This window comes from Lygodium microphyllum, chromosome 3 (genome assembly GCF_053477565.2).
Source record: "Lygodium microphyllum isolate KBCC chromosome 3, Lygodium_microphyllum_v1.1.10, whole genome shotgun sequence".
Lineage (NCBI taxonomy): Eukaryota > Viridiplantae > Streptophyta > Polypodiopsida > Schizaeales > Lygodiaceae > Lygodium > Lygodium microphyllum.
The window spans coordinates 180,367,443-180,380,473 of NC_141137.1; the positions used below are offsets into that span (position 1 = coordinate 180,367,443).

The 13,031-nt window shown below is 38.9% G+C and overlaps 1 protein-coding gene across 2 annotated transcripts; it reads left to right on the forward strand.

Annotated features, from left to right (window-relative positions):
* The first annotated feature begins 5,011 nt into the window (after window positions 1-5,011).
* On the forward strand, window positions 5,012-11,149 carry LOC148039264 (uric acid-xanthine permease-like). Of its 2 annotated transcripts, none has more exons than XM_087675150.1 (12): window positions 5,012-5,730; window positions 6,490-6,559; window positions 6,813-6,902; window positions 7,010-7,060; window positions 7,329-7,471; window positions 7,628-7,795; window positions 8,088-8,234; window positions 8,345-8,464; window positions 8,861-8,991; window positions 9,294-9,475; window positions 10,297-10,761; window positions 10,884-11,149. In XM_087675150.1, exons 1-12 carry the CDS (start codon window positions 5,353-5,355, stop codon window positions 11,147-11,149), a joined length of 2,211 nt encoding a protein of 736 aa, XP_087531276.1. In that variant the 5' UTR covers window positions 5,012-5,352. The 2 variants fall into 2 exon arrangements, with proteins under 2 accessions (XP_087531276.1, XP_087531277.1); XM_087675151.1 differs by having other exon boundaries at window positions 8,393-8,464.
* Window positions 11,150-13,031: the final 1,882 nt, after the last annotated feature.

A 13,031-nucleotide genomic window follows, 5' to 3' on the forward strand; every position in this document is an offset into this window, starting at 1 on the left:
CACTCTCATCCATCAGAACACATACAGAAGCATATAGAATAGTCACAGAACAGTACCAAAACAGCTACAGTACAGAACAGAACAGAACAGAACAGAAACTCTACAGAAGACCTACATAAGGTTATAGAAGGTCATCAAAACCACATAACTCCTTCTTAAACCATGCCAAACTTTCAAAAATCATTCAATAAGCTTTCACAATATCTCAATCTTCATCAATCAATACTCCATCCCTCCTTACAGAAGACAATCAGAACAAAACAGACCAAAACAGAGCAAAACAAAAGGTATACAAAACCAATCAAAACCTATCAGAACATCACAGAACCACTAATAAACATCATGAACTTCCAAAACACAATCATTATCATCCAAAGACTCTCAAACCACTTCTAAACCAATCAATCATCTCATAAAATCAACCATTCAGCTCTCAAAAACAACAAAAATCAGCCAAAAAACAAGTCATGTCAACACTCAACAAGGAGTGGCTATAAATAGCCACAAAATTCCTAAACCGGTCTACTAAAATCGCCACAAAATTCCTAAACCGGTCTACTAAAATCTAAAAATGCCATAAATACTTAACATTGTTCATGGTATAATAAATATCTAGAAAATACTAAATGGCCATAAAACAACCCGATTGGCAAGGACAATGCCCAACAAGTGTGGACAACTTGGGAAATGCAAAAACTGCTCATGAAAAGCACACTAGAACCTAACAAACAAAAGAAATATACCCAAATAGCCACTTTAGAATGAATAGCCTCTCTCATCAAAACACATGACAGATCTCTCAAAGCTCCAAAAGTCCTCGTCTGACTCAAGCTAAGGTTCGTAGGTAGTAGGAGATGATAAGGCATGACAAACATGACTACTAACATTTTACTATGGATCATAACTTTGACCATGGTCACCACATTGGCCTCTGTCCACAATCTCTACATCTACTAGTAGAGTAAAACACATATTCAAACTTATTTTTGCTTTGAAAAGAATAGGAATTCAAGCCGAGTTTTTCTCCTTAAGTATCAGCATAGAAATCAAGTATGTAAAATCAAGGATATCATCCCTTGTATTTATCTCGAAGTCCACCTAAGCATGCATACATAACATCATCATTATCAACTACCATATTGATAGATCCACGAGCTTCCACAATACTCTTGATCTTCAAGGCATAATCATCAATGGTTGGACAAGTTTTCTCTTTTCACTTGGTTCAACTCTAATAACTTGAGTCGCAGCTTTCTGACCTTTGTATTTACTTCGAACAACCTTACCAAATTCTTCCATGTAATAGTAGGAGTTTCAAATTCCTACAAATAGTTGATCATGCTATTTGTGACACTAATAGACAGCAACCAATACATAACTTTACTCTGTGTCTACTCCCAATCTTTCTTAGTCTTTGCATGTTCTACAGTAGCATTTCGTGTAGAAACTTTAGGTGTTATTGCCATGACTCCTTCCATGTAATTCCAAGCATCTTTGCCCTTCAAGAAATTTGTCATCTTGAACTTCCATGAAGGATAATTGTTCTTATTAAGCTTCTCAGCAACAATCTGCTTGAAGTTATCGAACATTTTGACAAAACAAAAAACCTTGTAAAAAACTACAATATACAAGCAAGTTGATATCGTGCATTACAACTAAACATGCAACCTTTTTCACTACCTGCACAAAAATATATACACATGTAAATGGTTAACACAACGAAACTATAGTATATCCAAAAACTGGTATCAAGACCAATTGTAGGTCCAAAATGAAAGCTGAAATGACCTTAGATCCCAAAAACCATAGTGAGGAAGCTCTAAAGGATTTATTTCTAGTACATATACTATTTTTTCTGCTCACCAAGTTTCATTGCAATTAGAGAATGCATCCCTGCTAGCCTCGAGAGCCTCTTGTGGCTATAACTTAAGGTAAATCGAGCAAGGTAAAAGAGCTTCTTACTTATTACTTGCTTTTTTGATTTCATGCTCCAACACCTTCACCTCAATCTTCAATCGATCTCAACAAAGCCATGGGATAGCTATGATACAATGAAAACAAACGAGGGAAGAGAAGTGAAGCACCCAAGAAGCACACATCCATAAAAATAAATAGAGACTTAAGAACACAGAGAGATAGGGATGAAATCTTCTTCTTATTTTTTCTTTTTCTTTCACACAAAAAGACTAAGTCTATAGCATGATAACTAATATAAAAGTACCACAATGTATATACACACAATCACTAAGTGTGAACCCACTAGGAAAGAAGAGGTGACACAATGAATATGTTATAACCAAGGATGGACTGCGTGGGTGTAGTCCAAGTGCAAAATCATTAGCATATACTTGTGTTGGTCACCTAACCTGCCAGTAAATAATATCATGCCACATCATGGTACGTAGTGGATGCCAGCTCATGTAGAGCTTAATATCTCAACACTAACTAGGTATAGTTGGGAACAGGGGATTATCAAACCTCACCTCAAGCTAGAAATATCCTATCCCTAACCATATCTAGCTAGGTATGTGGTCCCTCCTTCATAGAAGCTCATGAGTCTGTAATTCACAATGTGGAAATCATAATAGGAATTTATCTAAAACTATGCAACTTCTTATGCCATGCTTCACCTTCTCCTTCAAGCTCTCTTTATTGTGTTGTAAGAAATGTGTGGACCATATCATTCAAACACATTGATTAGTTAATTTTCAAAACAAGTTCCTAATATTGCATTAACAAAAGATTGTTATTTCTAATTTCATCAAATGAACTTGGGCACTTCAAAGCAATTGTGCTTATCTTAAATCAGTCTCTCAAAATTTTTGAGCTTAAATTTCCAATGTTATTGTTTGAGTAGAATTTCCAAGAACTCAATCATACTTCTCCAACCTACTTTCAAAAGAAAGAATACCTTTAAAACCATAAAGAAGATAAACATTGTGCTGGATTTATTAGCTTCAAATAATACACATAAACCACCAATCAGAAAACTTGAACTCTAAGATGGAGTGAAGGTTGAGAGGGAAAGATAAAAAGAGAATGTGAGACTACAAGAAGACAAGAAACAAGTTCAAAGGAAGAGGAAAAAAGGAAAGACCCAAAATTATCCCCCCAAATTGCTTGTAAACTACAAAATATCTCTATAGTCCAAAAACACAATTAGAAAATGCTAAGATTAATACTAATGTAATTTTTAAAATCACGGGCTTAACTATGAAATATCTCATTTTGATAAATCATCTCTCTCTCTCTCTAATTTTACATTTACAAAGTATCTATTATCATAAAAAATCTAGAAAAATACTCAACAAACCATGTCTAGTTCCATTTAGAATTTCATCGATCAATGAAGAGATGTTCCAAATTTGAGAGGGCATCCTTTGTGATAAGATACAATCACTAAATGACTTTGGAAAATAAGAGAGCAACAAGCCTTATTTGGCTAGTCCTCTTCAATTATCTATTATAAACAAAGATAGCCTAAAGGTCCCCCTTGGAAATTCCATGCCTTTGTAGCATTAATGACCAATACCCAACAAAATGAACTTGCTTTTGGCATTTGCTTTACTAGCCTACCATTAATCTCATGCAAGTGATGCTCATGTTGTTACTGATAGTTATTATGAACACTATTGATGATGACATAAGGATCTAGCTACCCTCACCACTTTGATAAAAATTTTTAAGTAATGAGATTTGATCATACATGTATTAGGGAAATCATCAAAGTGCTCAAACATTTGTGGCACATTGTTTTCAAAAGGTCTTGTACAAACAAATCTTAACATAAGGATTACTTACTCTTTGATACATAATGTTATAACATAAAATATGAAGACTGTTATATCAACCTAGCCATGTGGAAAAACACACAACTGATCTGTGGCTAGGGGTAAACCAAAGAGTTGTGCCTTTCTCGAGGGCTTGGGGTATGAGGTCATTGGGATCCTAGTAATAAAGGCCCTCAACTAAAAAGCTTCTTATTGAGTAAAGAAAGTAATTGTATTTTATGGTAGTTGGAATAGATCAAAGCCATAAAACCAACTATATATATCTCTTCTATCTCTAGTTCATTGTTGCAAGTACATGTGAATTTGTATTGTCATTAAGCCCTATGTATCAAAACATGAAACGAACCCTCATCAAGGTAGAATAATACCCACAAGATTTGCCCAATGTGACACCCTTAGCCTTGTTTTATTGGCATTGCCATTGAAAGCATACTTCAATAATAGTTTGGCTTAATCACTCAAGCTTTAAAGAGTTACCCCAAGTTAATTGGAGTTGGATGCACAATCAATATTTTACGACATATTTCGTTTACATGAAATGCACAAGGAGAATGCATCACCCCTCTATCCGAAAACCAATAGTGCTCTAGAGCAAGAGGCCTTATGTGCAACTTGCAATAGACTTTCGACAAGTACTATCAATTGAAGCTTTCCAAGGAATCATTGGCTCCTAAAGCTGTTGGGGAAGGCTTTCAAGTTATGTGGAATGCAATAGACAACCAAGGTAAGTTTCAGGCTTCAAGATTGGAAGACCTACCTTCACTCTATAGTTGGAGGCCTAATTTAACTCTCAAGAGTCCGAGTGTAGTGTGAGCCACAAGGGTTGAGCGGTGAGCTCTGGTGTGAACAGACCCATATTATTTGAACATTGAATGGAACTTTAAAGGGCCCTTGAATTTTGCTAGAAGTTGGAGACTAAGTTTAAGAGAAGTCTTTGAGGTTTTTGGGGGGGCGCAGCTTGAAGACTCAATCTTAGAGTAAGGTTTGAAGCGGGAAGACTAAGCTTTGATTTGGGTTTTTGATCCTCTAAAAGAAGACACTGAGGGTAGTCTTCAAATTTCAGCAGTTGAGATACCTGCACAAATTGACGTGCAGCCTGCCTGAATTTCCTTATTGCAAGGTGATTGATTGACTGGTCCACAAAAGAGGAAAACTGATCAGGCCAAAATCTATTAAGTATATAGTTTAGACGAGTCCATGTGCATGCTTTGCCCAGATGGTGATGCGTGAACGGGAGAAAGGAGAATGCTCAGATACGCCTCCAACACCGGCCGACTACGATCATGATAATAATGGATGGGATGCCATAGAAACATATAGATTACCTGTTCTCTTCCTGCTGCCTCACAGTTGGTACATGTAATGCAAGGCCATCCGAGGCAGGAACGTATATACTCACTCGTGTACTGACAGGAGAAGTAAATCGCAAGGAGACCACGAGAGGCTGCTGCAGCAGCAAGCAAGCAAGCGGCATACCCATCTTCAACTTTCGGGACTCTTGGATTTTGGAACTGTACCTATTTGAGAACGACGCAAGCCACTAGCTCGAGCTCCCACAACCATGATCCATGGCAGCTCCCATGGCCTTGGTTTCGCCAGACCAAATTCTGCTGTTTCAGCAGAAAACCCCCCTGGTCACGAGTCCTCTTCTCGAGAGGACCAGAAGAGCTTCGGAAATGTATCTATCGGCCTCATTGATAGCATCTCCATGAAAGACAGCTTGGAGCTCCCCATCAGTGCAGCTCCTGATACAGCTCCGGGTTCTAGTTGTGACCGTCTAAAAGGATGGCTTGTCGGAGACTACGATTGGGGTTTCCTGTGTACACCTCGTGTCCCTTATCTGCCCCGAGCCAAGAAGCTTCCACCCTTCTTCACCAAGGACGAGAAGATCCCCCTGCTTGTAGCTGCAGTTATGGGTCTGCAGCATGCTCTGGCCATGGTACTTCAGCTCTCTTCTTGTATATCCTGTTACTTTAAGAATATTATTTTATTACCTTGCAAAGACCAATAAAACAAAGCATTATTCTCAATAACTCTGATGTAGGCCAAATCTCAGACTGTGTTGGCAATTAACAATTGACGGTAAATTTCAAGCTGCCAGGTGAATGTGGGTAGTGCTTTAAAAGTTCAAAACAGAAGGGTTGTTTGTAAACCGGTACTAATGTTCTGCATCTGGCATGCTTGTTTAAATTACACCTTTTCGAGATCCTTAGGCCCATAAAGTGCACCCATAAAACGAAAAGTACTGCCTGTAATGACGTCTTTAATCAATCTACTGTAGTGTAAGTGTTCTTGTTTCTCGATTCATATTGGATTGAATTGAAAGGAATTACACCTTTCCAAGATCCTTAGGCCCGTAAGGTGCCGGTACCCACACAGTGCAAATTATTGCTTGTAATGGTGTCTTTAGTCAATTTATTGTACTGTAATATCTCTCAAAGCCCACAGCAGATGCATCCACCAGCCTTGAAAATCAGAGCATGGTCCATTTTGCAAAGGCTGAACGAAAGCTGTGCTTGGAACTCATTCGTTTAAACTCATCAAAGCTTATAAGTAACGCTAATTGCAGTCTTCTCCAATATAATAGACACTACCACCAGATTGCATCCTCGTTGAAGCTTCCAACTCGCAACAAGCGATCTTTGCTATGATGAAGTTGTTGACAAACTTGCAATTCGTGTCCCTGAATTTTTTCCAGGTGGCAGGTATCATCACTGCACCAGCTGTAATCGCAAGTTCTGCTGGATTCTCTCCTAAAATTCAAGCTTGTAAGCTTTCTTGTATTTTGCTCTTTAAAGTTTTCTCCTCTTGTTACATAAATGTGTGCATTATGATGGATGCTTGCCCACTTCATACATTTATCCTTGCATGATGTCACATTTTGAAAATCTGAGTGTAGCTTTAGGATTTTTACCAGTTTTGCATGTATCTCTAATGACAATGTGTATTTTCTTTCCAATGACACTACTGCCGTTTACAGTTACATATGTGCTCCTAATGAGAACATATTGCCACATGCAGATATGGTATCATCAGCATTGATAGTCACATCACTCGCATCTTTAATTCAAGTGTACCAATTCAGATTACCCTTCACGAAGTATGTCATAGGTTAGTGTAGTACTTCCAAACATTCTGCACCAGGAATTGTCCCTAATCTCAACAAAGACTATGATATTTTGAAATCTCGCTCAGAGTCTTAATCTTCAAACTTTCAGGATCTGGTCTTCTCTCTGTCATGGGTACATCATTTGCTTACGTACCTGTTGGTAAAGCTCTCTCTCTCTCTCTCTCTCTCTCTCTGAAATAGAAAGCCGTATCACATGACAGCTCTTTGTCTTTTGAATTGAAAAAATATAATAGTACCACACAGTGTCTCTTCCCTTGAGAGCAAAGTAAGAGCTGATTATGCCTTCACCCACATACCCTCCATAAACGTTTTCATATTTGGTATTGTGCATGTGTGTGCCACTGTTGGCTTGACTCACAATAAGAAAATGCTTCTGAACTTTTTGTCTTCTGCTATGATACAAACAGCAAACCAAGTTCTGACGAATCTACAATCATGTTCATGCAATGGTGAAAGTTGTCGAGTCGGTGGTTCTTGTCAGCTATGTACACAACCACTTGTGGGGCCCTGTAACTCACAAGAACAGGCCTATGGAGCCATTCTTGGGACAGTAAGCATTTACTTTTCGGACCCTTATTGAACCAGAAAAGCCTTGAGGAGGAGTTGAATATCAATCAATTTTTAAACTGATATGCCACACAGATTCAGACTGCATCTTCTAGAAATACACCAGCAAAGTAAAGACATTGCAGTGCATGTGACACAGGTGATGGTGGTATGCTGGTTCCAGACTGCACTCTCCTTTCTTTCTCCGAAGGTCATACGACGCATTTTTCCACCTGTAGTAACAGGAACATGCCTTGTTCTTCTTGGAGTTTCGCTAGTAGGCACAGGATTTGACCTATGGGGCGGTGGTCAAGCTTGTGCAAGCCAGGTAGGTAGAAAGCCACTTCTTGCTCTCAATGAAAGTGCTTAGCAATTAGACATTTAAATCATGTAAATAACTCGAGTCCTGAGGAGAAGGTTTGAATGAAGGACAAGTGACAACCATAGGATATGGTACACAAAATGTGCCAAAGAGAAATCCCAACTGGTAACAGTTTCAAAGCATAACAATTACAGATAAATTCATTGAATAAATGTGCATTTAACAAAATTAGCTCCTGTGAGTTTTCAAAACAGTACCCTTTACATAGCTGTACAGCTTTCCTTGAACCTGTCTGCAGGTTTTGACGAGCAAAATTTCATGCACGGGCAATGGGGATGTAGTGCTACCTTTTGGGCACAGATACTATATTGGATTAGGTCTGGTGGTCTTCCTTTCATTCATTTTGTTGGAGATGTTTGGTTCACCATTTATGAGAAATACTCAGGTAATATTACAGGCAGGCTTGCTCAGTTCCCAGTCCCACTTGAGTTGGCAAGTCAGTCATAAAATAGTTTGAGATTGAGCTGACTTATTTCAAATAATTGTGGTAAATAGGTTATTCTTGCCTTAATCATTTCAATGATAGTGGCATCGGCTGTAAAGGTTATGCATTGCCAAGAAAACTGTGCAGCACCAGTTTGTCAACCTGCCGTTTGCTACAATATCTTACCACAGGTAAGATATCAAGTCACACCCCAGATCTAAGAAGTGATAACCACCCACCAAATGCAAGTTTCTTAAAATGTCTTACAGCATCAAACCAAATTGTACAAATGAAAGTCAAGTAAAGATTCTTCTGATAACTACTGCATTTGTATCATAAAATCAGGACAAGTATGAGCTTAACTTTTGTATATTCAACTTTCCACAATCAATACAGCTATCATCCAAAATTATACATAATATATACTCTGCAACTACATATGATACCATTGTGTAGACTGAAAACAGTTCATTGTACCAACCAGCTTTCCTAAATTGTAAGCATTGTCGAGCAAGATACGTAAGCACAGAATAGATATCTGATCCGAACATTGAAAATGTTTCATGACTTATTGTTTCACTGTCCAGGGAGTCACTTACAACATTACCACGAATACAATAAGTGGAATACCAGGATCAACATATCCAAATGCTACTGTCTGTAGTCAGCCACAATGCGCTGCTGCCATTTGCAGTGGCACAGTATGTCAGACTCTAAGGTGATGGTCCCATACTTTGCTGCACTTGAAACATGTTCATATGTTGTAGACATGACACCTGTAGGACTAATATCTAGAACATATTTTTCAGTAGTACCATAAGGATGCTCCTGTAGTGGATTGAATAGAAGTCCCTTTGGTTGGCCATATTACCTACCCCTGACATAAATGGTGTCACGAGCTGGATTTAACTTTCGATTGCTTCTTTCTGTTACTGGAACCAATATGGAAGTGCAATTTATCACCTGATACTGGGTTACTACGATGTGAAACTGGTAAGCTAAAGAACTACCCTGTGACAGGTATGTGACAGGCAAGCAGGTGTCTTCAGCTCACTGGGTGACCTTTCTCTGGACGCATAAGTTTCCTTTAAAATTCTATGCACCTGCTGTCTTGCCTTTGCTGGTTGCCTCAATTGTGGCTGCTACAGAATGCATTGGAGATGTCACGGCCACAACAGAAGCAAGTGGGCTGAAGCCCTATGGTCTCTCTCTCTCTCTCTCTCTCTCAGTGTGAGATCTATATGTGTCTACATACATACATGCATGAATGTGTGTGTGTGTGTGTGTGTGTGTGTGTGTGTGTGTGTGTGTGTGTGTGTGTGTGCACGCACAGAGATTAACAATGATAGATACATCCATTTAAGCATGTGTGCACATATGTATGTATGTATGAGTATATATGTGAGTATATCTGTGTGCGTTCCTTCTTATGGAGCAAGACTTCCCATCAGTCTTACAAAATGCTGTTTACTTCCAAGAATAACCATCCATGTGTTGTTATGGTTGCGATATACATATGGGAACCTTTACTGGCAACCAATACACAACGTCGTTTTGGGTAGCCCTTGTTTTAAAATAGTCCCATAACTGCAAGAAAACATCTGCAGAAAACCTGTAGATTTTACACACTTCATGCCTGCACCTCAAAGCTACAGCATTCATCCTTACGCAAGCTAATCTCCACATATAGAGCACAGCAAAGGCAGATCCTCAAAATGTCCGTTCTCGGTACTCATGGTGCCATAAGTTCAGTATGAGCTATCAATGAGTTTCTCCCCAATCCTATTATCGCCTCAAACAGAAGCTTGCACTAACGAAAGTTGGCACCACTATGCTCAACTTTATAAGAAAGCTCAAACTCAGTTTGCTCATATAGCTTCCGATCCCACTAATATAATGTGTTGCATTCTGCCATGTAACAGACAGTTTCAGGGTGTGAAGAAGCCATCCAAGGCACTTATTGTGAGAACCAAGAGGTGAAGCTGCAATACTCTTGATTTCAGTGTTTAATTTTGTTTGGCAGGTGCCGAATTTGAAAGGTCAATACAGGGTGCTCTGTTAGCAGATGGACTGAACTCGTTCTGGGCAGCAATAGGGGCATCAATTCCGCTTACCACCTATGCACAGAACAATGGGGTTATTTCTCTATCCAGATGTGCGTCACGCCGGGCAGGATATGCATGCTGCATATGGCTCTTCCTGCTGGGGGTGTTTGCAAAATTTGCAGCTATCTTTGTGTCTATCCCCAATTGCATCTTGGGAGCAATCACAACATGTCTAGTTGCAAGCGTGGTCGTGTCGGGCATCCATGTGATAAATCTGAGGGAGGGCTTAACACGCAGGAACCGATTCATTGCCACATTCGCCCTGGGAATAGGGTTGGGGGTGAATCTAGTTCCTGCTTGGGTGAACGTAGCTGGGCAAGCGGGGTACCCCAATGAAGGCAACTTCTGGCCCGTGAAACCACACTGGAGTGAAGCCTACCGAGGTAAAGGATCTCTCTCTCTACATATACATATACACACAAACACACACACATAATGCATACACGCATTTATCCATTCATAGGACATTTCTGCTCGGACCCACTTACGTCTTTCTTTTGTGCAGGGTTCCGAGACTCCATCATTCTATTCCTTTCCAACGGCTTCTCTGTCGGGGGCTTCACAGCCTTTGCACTAAACTTGATTTTGCCCTTCGAAAATGCCAAAGAAAGGACCTCACAAGCACGCGAAGAAGACCCGGATTCCACAGTTCATTTGCGCAGCCCCACAACCCCACGCACTCACCCACAAGACAAATCCTCTTCCCTTCCCCGCAACCCCCTTTCCCCCTCCTCGCCTGGCAAGGTCCCCGCGCCCCCTCCCCTCGTATGAGCCTTCTAAGAAGTTCCAACGTTGAGCGAAGCGTGGGTTAATGGAGTGCTTGTAAACTGATAGCCCGTCCGCACGCCCCAATTTTTAAAAGTTTTATAATAATATAATGTATCATCCGATCATTAAATAACTTTTTTTGTGATATTATGAGTAAACATCAAGTGTCCTCATTTCCATGCACACAAGTAATGAACCTTCAGCCAAAGCATTATTATTGGTCCTTACCAAATATGCTATGCACTACAATAACACATCAAAACATTAGCTATTCAGCATAATATGAACGGAGTAATGAATAAAACTAATTATAATGAAGGTAATTAGATACCTTGATGGAGACCCATGTTATATTCAACTGATGCAACACAAGCAAGTAGCATAGGTTATGACACTCCCATTGTCGCCACTGAGGAGGAATCATTCTTGAGTGTGACTTGAGATAGCATGATCATGGAGAGGGGATGCCCTACAGTAACGTTAACTATAAATATTGCTCATAAAATAATCTCTATAAAAAGGCATTTAAATCTTTGAACAAATGGAAGACTCTTGAGACGCTCTATGCATTTTAGAATCTTGTGCCAAAGGTTGAAATTTCTTCTGAATATTATTTGGGTCAAAGATGCACGATGGTAAACCAAACACTAGGGTCTTCATTTCAGTGCAAAAGTAAAGGGAGAAAAGTAAACAAAGATTGATAAAATGAATCTAGAAAGAACAATAATGCTTGACACAATTAAATACAACACTCATTGCAAAAAGCATGATATGCTTACACTCTTTGTAAGACTTCTTTGTATACAATATTCACAATATTCTATCATAATGCTCAACTATTGAAGATTTAAACACTCTAATAGAATCAACAGAGTATGAGAGTAAGGCAAGCCTTTCTTTTGGAACTCTATAACAATAACATATCCAACAACCCTTCTAAAAATGTGTTTCTTAAATAGTGTGTGCATCAAATCCACATGCTTGAGATGTAAAACTTTAGTAAAGTTAGGACAATTATATGTTGATTGCCCACAAGGACACTTGTTCAATCTCTAGCCAATTGGGATTGCATGTCAAATTTATAAAAAGGTTAGCCTTTCCTTTTGCACATAAAATTCCTATATTACCTTGATACATTTGATGCATGAACCTTGGACCACCCCTAGAATAGAAAGGCAGAATAATTCTCTTGCCAACATTTGTCCATGACATGAATATTAGTCATTAACATCACATACCATATAGTTCTATGTAATGTATTTTGACCACACCATGCAAGCCTACAATGCTCAAAACTACAAAACATCCACTATAAATTGTTGCAACAATCTTCCTTCTCTCAACAAATACAAATTTGAATCATTACACACTTGAAGGTTGTATGCATAGAACTACATCTACATGACACAAATGTTTTTTAAGTGCTCCAAGGGCACATTCTCAGCAATGTTATTAGGTGGAATACTTGTATGTCATCCATCTTCTCCATTTAGCAAAAGCAAGACATACGACATCGGCATATATACTCGATGTAAATTAGACATTTGTACACATCATCCCTCTTAGGTGAAAACATTGATATCATGATGACCAAGTTCATCCTCATCACCATTCCCAAGTATAATTGTAGCAATCTCATTTATAATGGATATTGAGTATTGCCTTGAGGTAGAACAACCCACTGTAATTATCACCTCATCTCCATGGCATTACTTTGTTGACAAAAGAGTCCCAATAGAGTAAAAAGCTTGAGCATAGGTATTCTAGTTGTGTAGCATCATCTCTTACTGAAGCTCTTGCAAGAGTTTAGGTAACTGAAATCTATTTTTTAGTTCATGCTTTGTATCATGTACCTATAGTTGCACAAATCAAGATCTTGATTCTT